General features: G+C 66.6%; 5 protein-coding genes across 6 annotated transcripts; 1 reads left to right on the top strand and 4 right to left on the bottom strand.

Moving 5' to 3' along the window:
• The first annotated feature begins 81 nt into the window (after positions 1-81).
• Positions 82-3,513, top strand: PSMC3IP (PSMC3 interacting protein). Of its 2 annotated transcripts, XM_080633209.1 has the most exons (8): positions 82-1,063; positions 1,135-1,241; positions 1,320-1,409; positions 1,474-1,585; positions 1,663-1,808; positions 2,724-2,777; positions 3,083-3,142; positions 3,220-3,513. In XM_080633209.1, the coding sequence occupies exons 1-8, from the start codon at positions 1,030-1,032 to the stop codon at positions 3,277-3,279; spliced, it is 663 nt and encodes a 220-aa protein (XP_080489335.1). In that variant the 5' UTR covers positions 82-1,029; the 3' UTR covers positions 3,280-3,513. The 2 variants fall into 2 exon arrangements, with proteins under 2 accessions (XP_080489335.1, XP_080489334.1); XM_080633208.1 differs by having other exon boundaries at positions 3,083-3,513.
• A 144-nt stretch (positions 3,514-3,657) lies between these two features.
• On the bottom strand, positions 3,658-7,041 carry MLX (MAX dimerization protein MLX). Its single transcript, XM_080633681.1, has 8 exons — positions 6,970-7,041; positions 6,694-6,730; positions 6,515-6,604; positions 6,120-6,226; positions 5,838-5,937; positions 5,504-5,603; positions 5,027-5,228; positions 3,658-4,937 (listed from the first exon to the last, which is right to left on the bottom strand). Exons 1-8 carry the CDS (start codon positions 7,012-7,014, stop codon positions 4,881-4,883), a joined length of 738 nt encoding a protein of 245 aa, XP_080489807.1. The 5' UTR covers positions 7,015-7,041; the 3' UTR covers positions 3,658-4,880.
• Positions 7,042-7,270: 229 nt separating this feature from the next.
• Positions 7,271-10,688, bottom strand: COASY (Coenzyme A synthase; the record flags this gene model as incomplete). The annotated part of the gene is made up of 9 exons (XM_080633422.1): positions 7,271-7,407; positions 7,547-7,693; positions 7,783-7,880; positions 8,128-8,212; positions 8,312-8,376; positions 8,727-8,916; positions 9,131-9,262; positions 9,529-9,743; positions 10,073-10,688. 9 exons carry the CDS (start codon positions 10,686-10,688, stop codon positions 7,351-7,353), a joined length of 1,605 nt encoding a protein of 534 aa, XP_080489548.1. The 3' UTR covers positions 7,271-7,350.
• A 209-nt stretch (positions 10,689-10,897) lies between these two features.
• Positions 10,898-12,567, bottom strand: HSD17B1 (hydroxysteroid 17-beta dehydrogenase 1). The gene is made up of 5 exons (XM_080633410.1): positions 12,331-12,567; positions 12,036-12,197; positions 11,655-11,834; positions 11,484-11,577; positions 10,898-11,396 (listed from the first exon to the last, which is right to left on the bottom strand). The coding sequence occupies exons 1-5, from the start codon at positions 12,419-12,421 to the stop codon at positions 10,976-10,978; spliced, it is 948 nt and encodes a 315-aa protein (XP_080489536.1). The 5' UTR covers positions 12,422-12,567; the 3' UTR covers positions 10,898-10,975.
• A 188-nt stretch (positions 12,568-12,755) lies between these two features.
• On the bottom strand, positions 12,756-16,205 carry NAGLU (N-acetyl-alpha-glucosaminidase). Its single transcript, XM_080633385.1, has 6 exons — positions 15,698-16,205; positions 15,413-15,560; positions 15,183-15,329; positions 14,934-15,019; positions 14,484-14,740; positions 12,756-14,316 (listed from the first exon to the last, which is right to left on the bottom strand). The coding sequence occupies exons 1-6, from the start codon at positions 16,108-16,110 to the stop codon at positions 13,112-13,114; spliced, it is 2,256 nt and encodes a 751-aa protein (XP_080489511.1). The 5' UTR covers positions 16,111-16,205; the 3' UTR covers positions 12,756-13,111.
• Between the last annotated feature and the right edge of the window lie 739 nt (positions 16,206-16,944).

Below are 16,944 nucleotides of genomic sequence, written 5' to 3'. Positions count from 1 at the left end.
CTCCAAACTGCCTCACCTGAGACCGTAACCCTGGTGTGTGTCACTCTAGAGGCCGCTGCTTGGCTCAGCCCAGCATCGCCCAGGACAAGCTCGAAGGCTCGAAGCCGATCCTCTGGGGCTGGTTTCCCCTCAGACCTGTTGTCTGGGACTTAGTGCTGGTCTGTCTTAAAGACAGCCATTCCCTGCTCCTAAAACGTGCTCAGAATCCAGGTCTTCTCTCGCAGCAACATCCGGCTCCAGGTAGAAACAAAGCTGCTGTGGGCACGGCCGTGTGTGTGCGTGATGAGCACTCCCCTCCTGTCCCGGCTCTAGTGATGCTGTTTTGTAAGAGACACCATGGCAATAAGACACCTCCTGTGATGATGAGAGTCCTGCAGTGACCGTCTTCGTGTGGCAGCTGCTTTGTGTTGCTTTCCTAAAACAATGGACTGATGCTTTGCTGAACCCCCCCCGTGCTCCTCCGGCGCCTGCTCGGTGCCCATCCTGCTCTCCCCTGCCCGGGTTGGTGGAGACACGAGCTGGAGCTGCCCGTGGCTTCCCACCCCCTGCAACGGCAGCACCGGTGACGGAGGAGCTTTTGCGCCCGTTGTGGTCACACAAACCAGCACCCTCCAGGGGACGGACTGTCTGCACCCGTTCCCGGTCCCGAGCCGCGCTGAGCCCTCTCGTTGCTTTTCCTAAGCCATAGAACCCGGTTGTGGTCGCGTTTGTGCACTAAGAACGAAACGCACGTGTTGGGGACCTCCCCGCCTCTGCCTGTGTCTGTCTGAAAGCCCCGGTGCTGCCGCTGCGGGAGCACCGGATGCGGGACCGGGGCTGCCGGAGCGGGGGAGCGCCGGGTGCGAGTCCCTGCGGGAGCCGGGGGGCAGGGACCGGAGCGCTGCGGCTCCGCCTTCTGGGGGCGCGGCTTCACCTCCCAGCCAATCAGAGCCCGCCTCTATCTCGTTAGTTAGCGGGGATTGGGCGGTGCGCCGGAAGTGCGTCATTGTCGCCGGGCCGGGAGAGGAGCGGGAAGAGCGGAGAGGGAGGATGAGCAAAGGCCGCGATGGCGCCGGGGCGGGCGGTGAGTGATGGCCGGGGCCTCGCTGTGAGCCGGGCCCGGGCGGCCGCGGTGACGGGCGCGGTGTCCCGCAGGAGGCGCCGCCGCAGTGCTGCTGCGGTACCTGCGGGAGCAGAACCGGCCCTATAGCGCCCAGGACGTCTTCAGCAACCTGCAGCGGGAGCACGGGCTCGGCAAGGCGGTGAGCGGGGCCGGGCCGGGGAGCGCGGGCAGGGCCGGGCCGGGCGCAGGGCCTGGCTGACTGCGCGGGGTCCCGCAGGCCGTGGTGAAGGCGCTGGAGCAGCTGGCGCAGCAGGGCCGCATCCGGGAGAAGGCCTACGGGAAGCAGAAGATCTACTTCGCCGACCAGGTGAGCCCCGGCCCAGGGCGCTGCCCCCGTGCCCCCGCCGCGCTGAGCCGCCGCCTCCCCGCAGGAGCAGCTCCCGGCCGCCAGCGATGCCGAGCTCCGCGGCCTGGACGCGCAGATCGCCGCCCTCTCCGGCCAGGTGCAGGCGCTGCAGCAGAGCTGCCGGCAGATGGAGGCGGGTGAGTGCGCCCGGGCAGCCCCTCCCCGGTACCGGCAGCAGCTCGGGGGCATGGGCTGACCGGTACCTCCCTTCCAGAGCTGAAGGACCTGAGCAGCTCCATGACAACCTCTGAGATGGCCAAAGAGATCAAGGAGTTGAGGAAGGACTGTGAGAGTTACACAGAGAAGCTGGAGAGGATGAAGTCGGCCACGAACCACGTCACTCCGGAAGAAAAAGAGAAGGTGAAGAGCTGCTGGGGCCAAGCGCACTCCAGACCCTCAGGGCACCTTCAGGCAGCAGCTGAGCTGCCTCTTCCTCACATACCTTGGTCACTTAATCTTGCCCAGGCAACCAAAAAGCCAACAGCATCCTGGCCTGTATCAGAAATAGCATAGCCAACAGGGCCAGGGCAATGATCACTGCAACCCCCCTGCACTGGGCACTGGTGAGGCTGCACCTCGAATCCTGTGTTCAGTTCTAGGCCCCTCCCTACAAGAGAGGCATTGAGGGGCTGGAGTGGGTCCAGAGAAGGGCACCGGAGCTGGTGCAGGGCCTGGAGCACAGTGTGATGGGGAAGGGCTGAGGGACCTGGGGGGTTCAGTGTGGAGAAGAGAAGGCTCAGGGGGGACCTGATCGCTCCCTACAACTGCCTGACAGGAGGATGGAGCCAGGAGAGGCTGGGCTCTGCTACCAAGGAACAAGGGATGGGACAAGAGGAAACGGCCTCAAGCTGCACCAGGGCAGGTTTAGATGGAGCTGAGGAACAATTCCTGCCCCAGAGGGTGCTCAGGCATTGGAACAGGCTGCCCAGGGCAGGGCTGCAGGCACCGTCCCTGCAAGTGTTCACACACCCTGGAGACGAGGCCTCAGTGCCATGGGTTAGGGGTGGCCTTGGCATTGCTGGGGTAGAGGTTGGACTTCATGAGCTTAAAGGTCTTTTCCAACCCAGTTGTTTCTCTGGTTCTATGCTCTGCCCCTGTCTGGGGTGAGCTGGTTCACAGGGAGCTCCATGTCCCTGCAGGGCCCTTGTGAGCCACTTGGGCTGTTAAATAACCCCTGGTTGGGACCTAGGCAGGTCCTTGGCACCGAGCACTTACAGCACGTTCGTGGGGTGGCTTCTGCCAGGCTGGGTCTCACTTTTGTCTTGGTGCCTGCAGGTTTGCAGTGAGCAGAAGCTGTACTGCAGAGAGTGGCGACGCAGGAAGCGAATGGTAATGGTTGTGCCACCAAGCAGGGGGGTGGTGATGGTCCTGTTGTGACACTGAGTGCCATGGATGCCCGGGCAGGGAGGTGGGGCGGGGTGTGCTGGGCAGCTTGGGGAGCAGCCCCAGCTTGAGCTGAGCCCCTTCCCACTGCTGCAGTGCTGAGACTGTAGCTGTGGAGCAGACAATGCTGTGCTTGGCGTTGGGGTACCATGATGCCCAAGGACAAGGGCCCTGCAGAGCTCTGCCTGCCCTTGGGAACAACCAGCCCCTGTCACCTGCTGCAATGGCTCAGGTCACCCCTGTCCCTGCAGGCGACTGAGCTGCTGGACGCCATCCTGGAGGGGTACCCCAAAAGCAAGAAGCAATTCTTTGTAAGTCCCAAATCTGGGCTCTGCGGGGCCGGCGCTGTGCTGAGCTCCACGGTGCTGAGCCCACTGTGCTCCGGCAGGAGGAGGTCGGGATAGAGACGGACGAGGAGCACAACGTCGTGCTGCCAGCGGCTGTGTGAGGCACTGAGGAGCCTTTGCTCCAGGAGAAGGAGCCGGTGCTGGAACTCAGCTCTTGGGTTGGTTTTTGTCCTCTTCTTGCAGGGCTTGGGCTCATCCTGCACATTTACAGATGTTGTGGTTCACAGTGCTTCACAGCAGGGCCCTGGTGGTCCAGGGGGGCCTTGGGAGGGTGAAGGAGCTGGTGTCTGCAGAGCTCCACATGAGCACAGGCTCCATTAAACACCAGGATTTGGGTTCAGGTTGTGGTGGCCTCTCTCTGTTCAGAGGGTGTCGGGCAGGGTTTGGGTTCTGGGCTGCAGCAGCCCTGAGGGGTGTGGAAGGCAGAGGTGGGATGGGCGCAACCCTGAGCACTCAGCAACAGAAAGAAACCCAGAAAAAACATTAAAACATTCAGCAAAGTTTAATTAATTACTTTTCACAATAGAAAAAATAGGTGATTTCACGGGTGAGCTCTGTGAAATCCACGGCCTCCTCCTGCAGCAGGAGCAAATCCAGGGCTCCTGGCCATGCCCCAGAGCCCCAACCCTGACCTGTGCACCCCGAGTTTGCTTCCACACCCAGCAGCATCTGCCCAGGGCCAAGCCTGTGCCGGGGGTGATGAGCAGCACTGCAGGGCTTGGCCTGCGGGCTGCCCTTGTGTTGCATTGACCCAAAGGCAGGGGTTGAAGAATGATTCTGTATCGAAACCACCCCCAACCCCGATTCTGCACCACTGCTGGGGTAGAAGCTGTAACTGAACCATTCCCATGCATTGAAACCATGGAGCTGAGTCACCCTGTGTGCAATAAACACCCACCACGCTGAGTGGGAGCACACCATGATCACAGACCCCACTGGAAGAGCCCCCATTTGACCAACCCCCACCAGCAGCTGCTCCTCAACACGAGGCCTTTGGGTGGCCAAAGCCATGACCCCCCTGACCCCAGTGCCATGGGGCAGGTTCACGAGTGTCAGAATCTGGCTGCAAAGTGATGCTGGGAACACTTCAGGGTGTTTGTTTGCACTGATTCATCAAAGCAAATCCAGGCTGTTTGTGTGTGTGGATGAAAGGAGTAGCAGTGAGCGACTGCCTTCACCTGCTCACCTGCCTTCCTGTTGAGTATGGCCGCATCAAAACCAGAAAGAAGCCAGAAGCAACTCCACAACTTCCAAACCCTGCCCCATAGCGGCTGCTTCAGAGGGGCACAAGAAAGCCCCAGGTAGGGGAGCAGCTTCTTTAACAGAAACCCACAGCTTTTCACATGTGTTCTTGCCTCCTTCCCCAGTCCCTGGCAGCACAGGGGTTGTGGCAGAGGCCTGAGGGGCCAGAGCTGCTGCACTGGTAGCCCAGGCAAACCCCACCACAACTGCCTGAGCTGGAACCTGGGGGTAGATACGGGGTGGGGGGGGCACCTCTGCTCCACCCACACTTACCCCCCTTTGGCTAAGTCCCTACAACTATTCAGTGATCTCGACTGTGCTCGGGTTGGGTTTGTAGTTAATAAATAATCCAGAGAAGCTTTAAAAGCAGGTGGAGGGGGCGGCCCAGCCCCTGCTGGTGCCCATCACCGCGGCCCCTGGGCGGGTGGTGGCAGCCCCGGGGCCGGGGCGCTGCAGGAGGTCAGTAGAGCTGACTCTTGAGCTGGTGCAGGACCCCGATCACGATGTCCTGCAGCGTCTGGGGCAGGGGGAGACATGAGACAAGGTCAGGTCTTCCAATAGAGGAACAGCCCCAGGGCTGGCACCCGCAGCCCCTCCAGCGCTCACCTGGGGCTTGCAGTGCTCCTCAATCCAGCTGAAGACGCATGCCGAGAGCTCCTGGAAACTTGTCACCGAGATGGAAGCGTTAAAGGACTGGAAGAGGGAATCCATAATGCCTTGGAACACATTGAACTTCACCTCATCGGAGACCTGGTTCTTCCCCTCGTTGGGGTTGTCCTGATGAGCCTTCACAATCTGCTCGTAGTTCCTGGAACAAAGCAAGTGCCCCGTGGTCAGCAGCAGAGGTCCCCGCAGGGACAGGGGAATGAGACCCTGCAGGGAACCAACACTGGGAAGCTGCAGCACCAGGAACTCGGGGTCACCTTCACACAACCCCACCACTGGCCCAGGACACCCACACTAAGGGCTGCTGGAGGAGAAGCCGTGGCAGCAGCAGGCAGGGAGGGGTTGGGGCTGCAGGCACAGAGTCTGGCAAGGCTGGGGCAGGAAGAGGAGGGCAGCACCCGACAGCTCTTCCCTTACACTTTCATGATCTTCAAGGCCATCACGTCCTTCCTGAGGGTGGAAAGTTCCTCCTCTTGCTTCTTCTTTTCCTTGTGCAGGAACTGGATGTAGTCAATGGCTGAGCGTGAAAACACAGAGTGAGGATTTCAGAATGCACCCAAGCATCCCACAGAGCTCCCTCTGCCCTGGTCCTCCTCAGGAGCTGGGTGGAGGTGACCAGCACTGGGCTCTCCCAGAGCATCATCACACCAGAAGGTCCCAGTGTGCTGAACCCCTACGCTGCACGGCTCTAGCGAGGTGGTTTTGGGGGGTTCATGGCACCCCCTTCCCTCTTCCCACCCTCAAGACTCACTTTTCTGGAGAACAATGGCCTTGCTCAGCTTCTGGGAGCCTATGGAGAAATCCTGCTGCTCGCAGGTGGGAACGATGGCCTGGAGGTCATCGTAGCCTTTCTGTGGGGAAGCAGAGGCGCAGCACATGCGTTTGGGGTGCAGCAGTGAAAGGGGTTGCTTCAAAAGGCATCAAACCCCAGCTCCCACCACACAGGCAGCCAGAGCCCGGGGAGGGTTGATCCAGCAGGAAAGCCAAGGGGAAGGTGCTGAGGGCAGGAGGGTGCTGCAGGGCTCTCGGGTACCTTGATGGCATCTCGCCTCTTCTGCTCTGCCTGCGTGTGCGCCCGCCTGCGCCGGTCCTTGTACGACTCCTTGTAGGGCTCCTGGTGGTAATCGCTGTCCTCATCGTCTGCATGGAGAGAACCCGGGGGAGGGCGATGGAGCTGAGCTGGGTTCTGCACCAGGCCACAGACAGACACCCCAAGGGACCCGGCCAACCCCTGCCCTTCCCTCGTAGAGCCGGGCAGGAGGAAGATGCCTGCAGCTCCCTTGGGAAGGCATCGAAACCGAACCCGTTGGATGCCCTGGTGCGGTTCCCCACAGCTCCCTTTGGCACAGGGAAGCAGCGGGACCCCCTGCTCCGTGCTGGGCACTGCAGGGAGCAGACAGACCCGTGCTCACGGGGAGCAAACCCCACCTGTGTTGGGGACAGAGGAGGCGCTGGTGGAGCCGATGCTGTTGGCCCGTGACACGATGCTGCTTTTCCGGGCGTTCTCCATGAAGAGCGCTGCAGGGGACGGCTCACAGTAAGGGGGACACCCGGGGGCACGAACAGGGACGAGGGGACAGGGACCCGGGCCGGGGCCGAGCACGTACCCGAGTCCAGGCCATTGTCGCCGTACGCTGCGTCCACCTTGCGCGGGGCCGGCGGGAGCGGAGACGTGAGCGGGGCTGGGGCAGGAAGCGCGGCCCGGACCCCCCCCGGTGCCGGGAGCACCTCCCGCCCGGTCCCGTGCGCGGTCACCTTTGGCCCTGACCCTCGCGCTCACCCGGTCCCTCACCCCCGACCCTGCGCGCACCTAACGGAGCCCCCGGCCCCGCGCCCGCCCCGCCCGGTCCCAGCCCCGCTCCTGATCCCGGCCCCGCTCCCACCTTCCCCCACGCGTCCTCAGCCGCGGCGCAGGGCGGCTCCGCCATCTTCCGCCCGCCCCGCTCATGTGACCGCCGCGAGAGCCAACGGGAAACGCAGTCCGCCCCGTTCCGCCGGACCGCCAGGGGGCGCCCGCACTGGTACCGCGCCCCCCATACACACGCATGGGACAGGCACCGCGCAGGGAGCGGCCTCCTCCTTTACTGTGGAACGGGGCCGGCACCGGCGCGGCCTCGGCCCCCGGAGCCGCCGCGTCCCCGCGCAGGGGCCGGCAGGAGCTCCCCGCGGGGCGGGATGGGGCGGGGGGTGCGCTCCTCGCCGGTGGTGCCAGGACGGGCCCCTCCGGTGCGGGATCCAGGGCCCGGGCAGGAGGAGCGGAACCATCACGGGCTGTGCACATGGGCCAGGCGCTGCTGCAGGAGCTGCCAGGCCTTCTCCACCTGTCACCAGAACACCCACCTCAGAGCCACGGGCAGCCCGGGGGCACGGCGAGCACCCCCATACACCCTCATGGCCGTGCCCAGGGGCAGAAGCACCCCCGGTTACCGTCTCCCCCCGAGGCACCAGCCCGGGGCTCACCTGCTTGCGGGTGACGTCCGGCTCCCAGAGCGTGCAGAGCACGACCTGCGCCTGCTCCACGCGCTGCCCGTTGCTCATCTGGCTCCGCAGCCGGCTCCGAGCTGCCTCCTCGCTCAGCCCGTCCCGCTCCATCACGCGCCGCACGGCCTGGCGGGACCACGGGAACCTCAGGCGCTCTGATGGGAAGCCGAGGACCGGCCCCGGCAGCAAGAGCCAGGCCAAGGGGCATCTCCCACCTCGTCCTCCGGGATGATGGCGGTCCACACCTCATGGACCATGTCCTGCCAGCCAGCCTCCAGCAGCACGGCAGCGTCCAGCACGCACACGGCCTTTCCTATGAGATGAGGACATGTCCTCAGCAGGACAACGGGGCTGCTCCTCTCCACAGTCCCGCAGGTCCTTGAGCCTGGCCCAGCGGAGGCAGGGGTTTGCTCAGAGATGTGCTAGTGAAAAGCTCCAGTGAGCTGCCCAGCAGGGAGGGGTCTGAGCATGGAGAACACTCCCGGTGCTGCCCAAAGCAGCCGCTCCGCAGGGTGCTGTGTCCTGATGTGCACCCAGCTCCCTGCTCTGTGTTCGGTTACCTTGAGCCTCTGCCTCCCTGATCTGCTCCTTCACCATGCGGGCTATCTCGGGCCACACGATGTCTGTGAGACTCTTCAGCCGCTCCTAGAAAGGACCACGACTTGGCCCAAACCTCTGGGAGCACCGGCTCCGCATACATCAGGGATGGAGATCAAACACTGACTGTGCCTGTGCTGCTCCTACCTCGTTTCCAAACACTTTGGCCCCAAGGACTTTCCTGTTGATTGTCCCATCTTCACACAGGATTTCTGCAAGACAGAAGCAGAACAGGCTTGGAAGGAATGAACCCAACTCCTCCCCGTGGCCAGCCTAGGGCACAGTGACAGGGACCTAGAAAGGAGCTGCGGGACCTGACCTGGCAGCTTACTCCAGAAAGACAGGGAATAGCTTTCCCCAGATGAGCCGCAGCCCGGCTCAGCTTCTGCACTGCCTGCAGTAGCTCTGCCATGGGGCGTGCAAGACTTAGGAGAAGCAGTGGTCTGTCCTGCTCAAGCCCAGCTATCACTGAATGAGCTACAGAGCCCAGAACCCCCAGGCCAGGACGGCTCCCTGGGATAATGGCGCATCCCTCCCTTCTTTCAGCTTTCAGTGGCTCTACCTGCACCAAAGGTTGCCACCACCTGCTTGTAGGCAGGGCCACCAGGGACACAGACAGCGTGGCCCAGCTTGTCAGCATCGATGAGGAACGCTCCCAGGCACCCCAGGAGCCTGGCGATGGATGTTTTCCCACTCCCGGTTCCTCCGGTCAGGCCGATCACGTACGGGCGTGAAGGCAGGGCAGGGTCTTGCTACGGGGAGAAGGAAACCTATTGCCAGCACACGGAGGACGCGGCTTTGCTGGAGAAGGATCCCACACACCCGGCCTGGAAACGGGCACGGAAGGTGCTGGCACTGCAGAGCGTGGGCAGCGGGTCCTCCAGAACACATCCCCTGCAGCAGGGCCTGGGGCTGCCCCCTCCTCCCGGGCACACGGTTCCCCGCAGCTCCCCGAGACCGCCTCACCCGTGGGGGCCGCAGCAGCGTCCCCAGCAGCCGGTGCCGCAGGCTGGAGGAGCTGATCTTCTCCTCCTCGTTCTCACTGTGGTCGGGGTCCTGCATCAGCAGGATCTCATAGAGAGCCAGCGCGGGGAGCCCCTGCGAGAGGAGAGCCCCGAGGGCTGTCAGCAGTGGGGACACCGCGAGGGGACGGGGCTCCAGGCCTCAATGGAGCAGCACAAACACGGCTGCGGCTGCCCCCGGTGTCCCCACGAGGCAGCTCCGTCCCCGGGGGGCACATTCCCAGCAGCAGAGGGGAAGGCAGCTCTATGTGACCGGATGCCAGCAGTCACGTGCATGGGCATCCTGCTCTTGAGCCCAGGGCACACCAGGGCAACGGGCAGGGCCAGCCCACAGGCATTTACATTCTCAAGTCTCTGCTTGTTCACGGCCTCCCCGCCCCGGCGGGTCTCCTGGCTGACCACCAAGCACTGCAGGTCGGGGTCGGTGACGCTGGGGCCGTAGGGGTCGATGAGCCGCACGATGTCGTAGCGCAGCGACGGCTTCACGTCCTCCAGGAACTCGCGCAGCTTTGCCACCCGCAGCTCGTACGGCTCGATCAGCTCCATCAGGACCTTGTCTGCGGGCACCGGGAGCACAGAGAACAAGGGAGAATGTTTAACACCGGGCAGGTCCCAGAGCAGTGATGGGAAGCATCAGACCGGGAGATGGAGACAAAACCCGCCCGTGGCTTTGGGAGGCAGCCCCTGATGCCTCGCTCGCTGCTATGGACATAACGCTGTATCCCTACTGTCACCCTGCCCCGGGCGGCACCACCCGGCTGCTTGGAGCCCGGGCACCACGGAGCTCCGGCCCGTCTCTGATCAACCCCCTGGCCTCACACCAGCAGCAGAGCCGCTGCCCTCAGCTCCCCCCGTCCCAGCACGGTGCCGCCGCCCCGGGACTCACGGCGGAGCAGGTCACCGTCGGCCACCCCGGCCAGGAGCCGGTCCCGGGCCAGAAGGCAGCAAGTACTGAGCAGGAGGCGGTGGGCGCCGTGGAGGCGGTCGAAGGTGCCGCCGACCACCACGCCGGAGAAGTTGGGAAGCGCAGCGTCGGGGTCGCACTCGGGGTCTTCCTCGGGGTCTCCATCGAGGTCCCCCGCGGCGTCCCCCAGCAGCAGCGCGGGCAGGTCCGGGGCGCAGCCGTAGGCAGCGGCGGCCAAGTTCTGCAGCCCGAGCTGCACCGGCCCCGGCGGCCCCGGCGCCTCGTTGGCGGGCAGCAGCAGGACGCGGGGCGGCCGGGCCAGGCGGCGGCCGGGGCCCAGCAGGACGCGCAGGTCCATCCCGCGCCGCGCCGCCGCCGCGTACAGCGCGGCCAGAGCCCGCAGCAGCGCGGGGCCGGCGGGCGGCGGGGCCGCGGGGCGCGGCAGCGGGGCCGCGGCGAGGCGCAGCCCCGGCTGCAGGTGCACGTACAGCGGCCCCGACACCAGCCCCGCGGCCGCCGCCAGCGCCGCCGCCGCCCGCCGGGGCAGCGCTCCCAGCGGAGCCGTCAGCACCAACAGCCCCGACCCGAACGGCGACATCGCCCCCCCGGAAGCCGCGAGCACCCGCGACCCGGAACGCGCCGCGGGACCGCCCCGGGCCCCGCCTCTCGCGAGGGAGCCCCGGTGAGAGGCGAGCGGCGGAGCCGGGCTCCGCCCGCCGAGGGAGGGGACAGAGAGACCCGGCCCTGCGGAGCCCCCGGGCTCGGCGAAAGGGACAGAGCCGGGAGCGTGCGGTGCGAGGGGTTTTATTTGTGACATGGTGGGACCCGAGCCCCCGGCCCGGGGCCGCGGGTGCGCGCCGCAGAACGGCTGCCCCGGGGTCCCGGTCAGGGCTGGTCCCCGCCGGCCTCGCCGCGGCCGAACACGAAGTCGTGCATGGCCTGGACGTACGCGGAGCCGTCGGTCAGGCGGAGCCGTGCGAGCGGCGCCAGGAGCTGGGTGGTGGCGCAGCGCAGGGGGGGACAGGGGCTGCCCATGGCCTCCAGGAACACCTGCACCGCAGAGGGGTCAGAGCCACGGCCCCACGACACGGACCCGCCCCGGGGCCCCGCAGCCCGCCTGACCTGCAGGACCTCCTCCACCTCCTGCGCCTCGGCGCCGAAGAGCCCCTGGCAGTGCCGCAGGTACCGGCGGTAGAGACCTCGCGTCTCGGCGTCCAGGCCCTGCAGTTCGCTGCCCTCCGGGTCCGGGCGCTGCAGGTTGCTCAGGAAGCTCGTGTTCACGGGGCCGCACTCCACCAGCGTCAGGCTGCGGGAGGGAGCTGAGCGCATGAGCTGCCCTGGCCCCCTCCATCGCGGTGCCTGGCGGCAGGAGTGCAGCCCCCGCGGCACTCACTGGATGTTGAAGGGCCGCAGGACGATGGCCAGGCTCTCGCACAGCCCCTCCACCGCGAACTTGCTGGCGCAGTACACGGAGTTGAAGGGCAGCCCTGGGGCACAGCCGCAGCCTGAGCACCGGGGGCCCTTCCCTGCGGTTCCCCGGGTCGCAGGGTGCCGGGGGTCCCACCTTGCAGCCCCCCGATGCTGCTGGAGACGATGATGCGCCCGGCCCTGCGGCGCTTCATGGCGGGCAGGAACGCCTGGATGGTGCGGATGGCCCCGAAGAGGTTCACATCAAACACGTTCTTCATGTCCTGGTCCGAGCAGGTCTCCAGGGGGCCCATCAGTCCCACCCCAGCGTTGCAGACTGCAGGGCACAGCACGAGTGAGCCAGCACTGCAGACCCCTCAAGGTGCCAGAAGCCCTTGGCACCCCTAAACCCAGCTCCCACACCCCTGCCTCATTGAACACATCCCAGCCCCAGGACCGCCGGCACCTCCCATCATTTGGCACCTGCCCTGGGGAGGGTCCTGCTGCCCTCCCCGAGGACCCCTGGGAAGAGCCGTACCCAGTACATCCAGCGCCTGCCCCTGCACCCGGCGTGCGGCGGCTTCCAGCGACCGCGGGTCGGTCACATCGAGCTGCAGCACCTCCAGCGTGTCGGGGCAGCGGCCCCCAAGGCGCTGCAGCAGCCGCTCGCCCTTGGCCAGGTCGCGCATTGTGGCGTACACTGCGGGAGAGAGCACGGCCACGGTGCCATTGGTGCCGGCCACAGCCCACCCCGAGCATCGGCTGCCCTTGGCCCAGCCTGGGAGCCCCCCGTGGTCCATCCGCTCCTCCCTGGGGCAGCATCACCCCTTTACCTTTGAAGCCGCCATCGGCTGCCAGGCGCGCGGCCAGGCCCAGGCCGATGCCTGAGGAGCAGCCCGTGATCAGCACCCTGGTTCTCTCCATGGCCCCGCGGTGCCGGCTGCAGCGGCCGCACTGTTTAAGAGGGCTGGCGGGGGGGCCCCCCCCGGTGTTGTGTCTGACGCCTTATCTCAAGGCCCCTCCGCCCACCTCCCTGCGCCTTGATGCTGTGCAGCTGCAGCGATGGAGCCAGGACCCCCCGCGGGAGGAGGCCAGGGGGGAGCCGCAGCCCCGGGGTTGGCCCTGGCTGTGCCGGGCTGGGCTGTGCCAGGCTCCCCAGCTGACAGCGCTGAGCCTGCTCCTCTGCCGCCCGCTTTGCCCAGGTTCCGCTGGGGAGAGGGGATGGACACACATGGGAGGAACAAAGCACTCAGCCGCCAGGATTTAATTGCTCCCCGGGCAGGGCAGGAGGCCTTGGAATCCGTCCTGGGGAGCGCGGCCCAGCAGAAACCTCCTCAAAGTCTCTTTCAATGCAAAAGGCACAAAGTGAGGGGGGTCCCCGCAGGCCCTGGGGTCCATGGAGCACGGAGCACTGGGCCCAGGGGGGACAAAGCCCACAGTGGCAGTGAGGGGCCGGATCCCCCCTTTCCCTGGGGCTGCTGCTCAGGGCTGAGCACTGAGCACAACGCAGGAGGGGTCCCTGCGGCAGAGCCTGCTCCTGATCCGGCCACCAGCCCCCCCTGTGCAGGAAGCAGGGGTCCAGGGGAGGGAGGACCCGGGGGGGCTCTGTCCAAGTCACAGCCTCCCAGCCCGGGCGCTGGGGTAGTACTTGAGGAAGAGCTTCCTGGAGATCTCCAGCGTGTCGCCGGCCGGCACGGCTGGGTACCGCTTCTGGTTGTACACGAAGCCTCTCTCCACCTGGAACACGGCCTGGTTGAACTGGTCCTGGTGGAAGGGGGTGCCCGAGTTGAGGCTCTCCACCAGCGCAGACACGAAGAGGCTCCAGCGCACACCATAGTAATCCAGCACCAGCCCCCCCAGCTGCTTGTTGGCGTAGTCCAGGATGTTCCCGCTGGGTCCCCACAGTGTCAGCTGGTTCCGGGCGTTCAGCTCGTACTGCTCAGCCTCCCGGTCGCTGGTGGCCACAGCGCGGGCGCTCTCCAGCCAGCGGCCCAGCAGGAAGAGGCTGTGGCTGCAGAGGAGGCTGTCGAGCTCCGGCAGCAGGTCATAGAGCAGGACGCCGCCGGCCGTCAGCAGCTCGGGCAGCGCATGGCTCTGGAAGGCGCCGCGGATGCTCTGGTAGAAGCCGCTGACGAGCTGCTGAGCCGCCTGGCGCGTCACGTCCACCAGGTCATAGCGGAAGGCGGGGCTGGAGCCCAGCTCCGCGCCGGCGCTCAGCAGCAGGCGCCAGGCCTCGTACACGTCGCTGCCGTTGTACCACAGCTCCGTGTCCATGTGCAGCGACGGGCGGCGCACGAGCGGGCTGCGGTTGTGGTTCACGCAGACGCCGGTGCAGTTGTAGACGCTGCGGAGCAGCAGGCGCCAGGCGCTGGCTGCGGCGGCGTTGGTGGCACCGTAGCGGCGCTCGGCATAGCGGGAGACCCAGCGGGGCAGGTCCAGGGGCTCGTGGCGCCAGCCCAGCTCATTCATCAGCTCGTACACCATGTCGTTCTGCTCGATGCCCTCCGGCACCACTCCAGTGCCCACCATGGTGGAGTTTGGGAAGCGTCGGGCTGCGAAGGGGCCGCGGTTGATGGCCTCCACGGTGCCGAAGAGGCCATGGTTGCCCCCAAAGTTGTGCAGCATGCACCAGATGAAGGGCTGCCCGTAGAAGGACTCTGTCCATTGGTAGACAGGCTTGGACTCGGCGAAGAGGTCAAGAACGATCATCCTGCCGAGGGGCACGCCGTGCAGCAGCGCCCGCACCTGCGCCGGCTGCCAGAACTCGGGCTGGTGCTGGAAGAGCCAGCCCTGCATCAGCCACAGCGCCTCGGGGTCAGCTGGGGACGAAGGTGCAGGGTGAGGTCCCCTCCAGGCAGGACCCCAAGAGCCACCGAGCAACCTCTCAGAGCGATGCCAAGGGTCTGGCACCAGCGGCTCTGCCAAGCACGTGTGGGGCCTGCAGCCACCCTCCCGCTGTCCCTACCTCAAGCCCCCGGTGACCCACCTCCCGTCATGGACCTGAAAACGGCGTTGCTGACCCTCGAGAGATAAGCAGGGTCGGAGGAGAGCGGGGTCATCTCGTTGAAGGTGTCGGCGCTGTAGATGTGGTCTGTGCCAAACTCCGTGATCAGCTCCTTCAGGAAGAGGGTCCCGATCACCTGGAACATGGGGTCCTGCGGGTCCAGCAGGTAGGTACACGAGTAGGTGCAGTCAAAGTGGCTCCATCCCCCGAGGCGAGTGGCGTTCACACGTGGGAAAACCCTGTGCCAAGGGCAAAGAAGGGATCAAGAGCAGGACAAGAGCACCACGGGGCAGCTTCATAGGGAACCCAGCACGGGCACGAAGGCCAGGAGCTGTGTTGGCCCTGGGAGCACCCTGTGCATCCCAAGGGATGAAGGCAGGACCGGAGCTGATCTGCCCTGCGGGGTCTGTGAGCACGTGGGGCTGCACCTACCGCAGAACCCCCTGGGGCACGTGGCCCGCGAAGGCCGGCAGCACCGTGAGCATCCCCAGCGAGCGCATCCTCTCCACGATCCGGTACTGGGAGAGAGAAGAAGAGAGGGAGCAGGGGGCAGGGGAGCCCCAACCTCCCCGCGACGGGCCTGGGGCCGTACCGGAGCCTGGGGAAGAGGATGGTGGCCCCGAGGCTCCAAGGTGTGGATGTGCAGGACCAGGGCCAGGGCTCGCGCGGTGCCGCCGGTACCTGCAGGTAGCGCTGTTTGAGGTGCCAGGCGGGCGGCAGCGGCCCTGCCCATCCATGGAGGTTCCCCATGCGGTTCCAGGCCAGGAATGCCGGCCCCGTGAAGTACGCGTCGATCTCCGTCTGGTTCAGACCCAGCGAGCGGTAAACCTGTGCGGGCAGCAGAGGCTCAGCCGGCCCCACGGCTGCCCCACGGCCGCCCCACGGCCCTGCCCGGCCCTGGGATACTCAACCCGCTGCCAGGTCGCCTCCTGCCCCACGAAGGCCAGTGCCAGGTTGATGCCGCTGAGCGCCATCCAGTCGATCTCGCGCTCCCAGCGCGCCCAGTCCCACCACGCAAAGGAGTAGCTCTGGGTGCAGACGTTCTGGTAGTACCGGTACCTGGGGAACGGGCGGGAGGCTACGGATGGGCCCCCCCTCCCCGTTCCCGGCCCCGTTCCCGTTACATAAGGGGCGCCTTGTCCCGGGGAAACGAGGCGTGAGCAGCGCCCGGCCTCGCCGCGCTGGGGCCCCGTTACCTGCCGGGGGCGGCGGCGCGGATCTCGGCCCGCAGCCGCGGGAGGGGGTCGGGCAGGCGGAGCTGCGCCCCGGACCACGAGACGTGGCAGCCGCAGAAGTCGCGCAGGTACCGGTAGAGGCCGGCGGCCGCAGCCACGCCGCTGGAGCCCGTGACGGCCACGGCCACGGCGGCGCCGGGCGGGGAGCGCAACCGGTAGGTGTCGGTGCCGGTCCCGTCCTCCGCCAGCGCCGCGTCCACCGACAGCGCCACGGCGGCGGCGCGCGGGCCCAGCAGCCGCCGCGCCAGCGCCCGCACCGCTTGTTCCTGCCGCGCGTCCCCCGCGCCCGCCCGCACCGGCGGCGGCACCGGCAGCACCGGCGGCAGCAGCAGCAGCAGCAGCGGCCCCACGGCCGGGCCCCACCGCGCCGCCATCGCCGCTTCTGCCCCAGCGCCGGAGGCGGGGCCGGGGCGGGGCTGGGACCGGCGGAGCGGGGCGGAAGCGGGGACGCAGCGGGCAGGGAGCGGGGCTCCTGCCGGGGACCCCCCCGGGGCTGGCACCGGCGGCTCCGGGCTGGTTCCGTCTCGCGTTTTCCAGCCGCGGTCCCGGAGACGCCTCCGAGCCCGGGGAAGCGGCGGTGCCCGGAGCCGGGCCCCCGGCATGGACCGAGACCCGGTGCGGCCTGCAGGGGGCGCTGCGAGACCGGGAGCGGGTCCCCTCCGGGCGCCTTTGGTGCCGAGGCCGGGCAGTGAGGGCGGCCCGGGGGAGGGATGGAAGCGGGAGAAGCCCGATGATTGCATCCGGGAGTGGGGCAAGAGCCGGGGAACGGGGCGAAAGGGAGCGCGGCCCCTGCACGGAGCTGGCCCCGGCAGCAGCGCGGGATCGGGCCCAGCGGAGAGTGCAGGAGCAGGGGCAGCCCAGGCTGGATCCTCACCCCCCAGGGGACACAATGGCCAGAACCCACCGCAACCTCCCTCCCGCTGCTGCACACACCGAACACCCCGTTGGGCAGGAAAGGCCTTGAACAAACACCGGGGAGCGGAGCAGGGCAGGAGCCCTGCCCGTGCAGAGGCAGCCCCAGAGCCCAGGTTCAACCCAGCCTTAGCTCTTCCTCTCGTACAGCCCCAGTTACCGGCGGCTGTGGAGGCTTCAGGACAAACCAGCCCCTGCCAGCTCGGATAACGCAGCACAGGGATGCTTGAGCAGGGCACGGTTACACCGGGCTCCTTCCACAACCCATCGAGGGGCTGGGATCCATAGACAGAGGC

Source organism: Psittacula echo (assembly GCF_963264785.1).
Source record: "Psittacula echo genome assembly, chromosome: 23".
NCBI classification, from domain to species: Eukaryota; Metazoa; Chordata; class Aves; order Psittaciformes; family Psittacidae; genus Psittacula; species Psittacula echo.
Note: the sequence above shows the minus strand (reverse complement) of the source record. Positions and strands in the feature narration are given on the sequence as shown.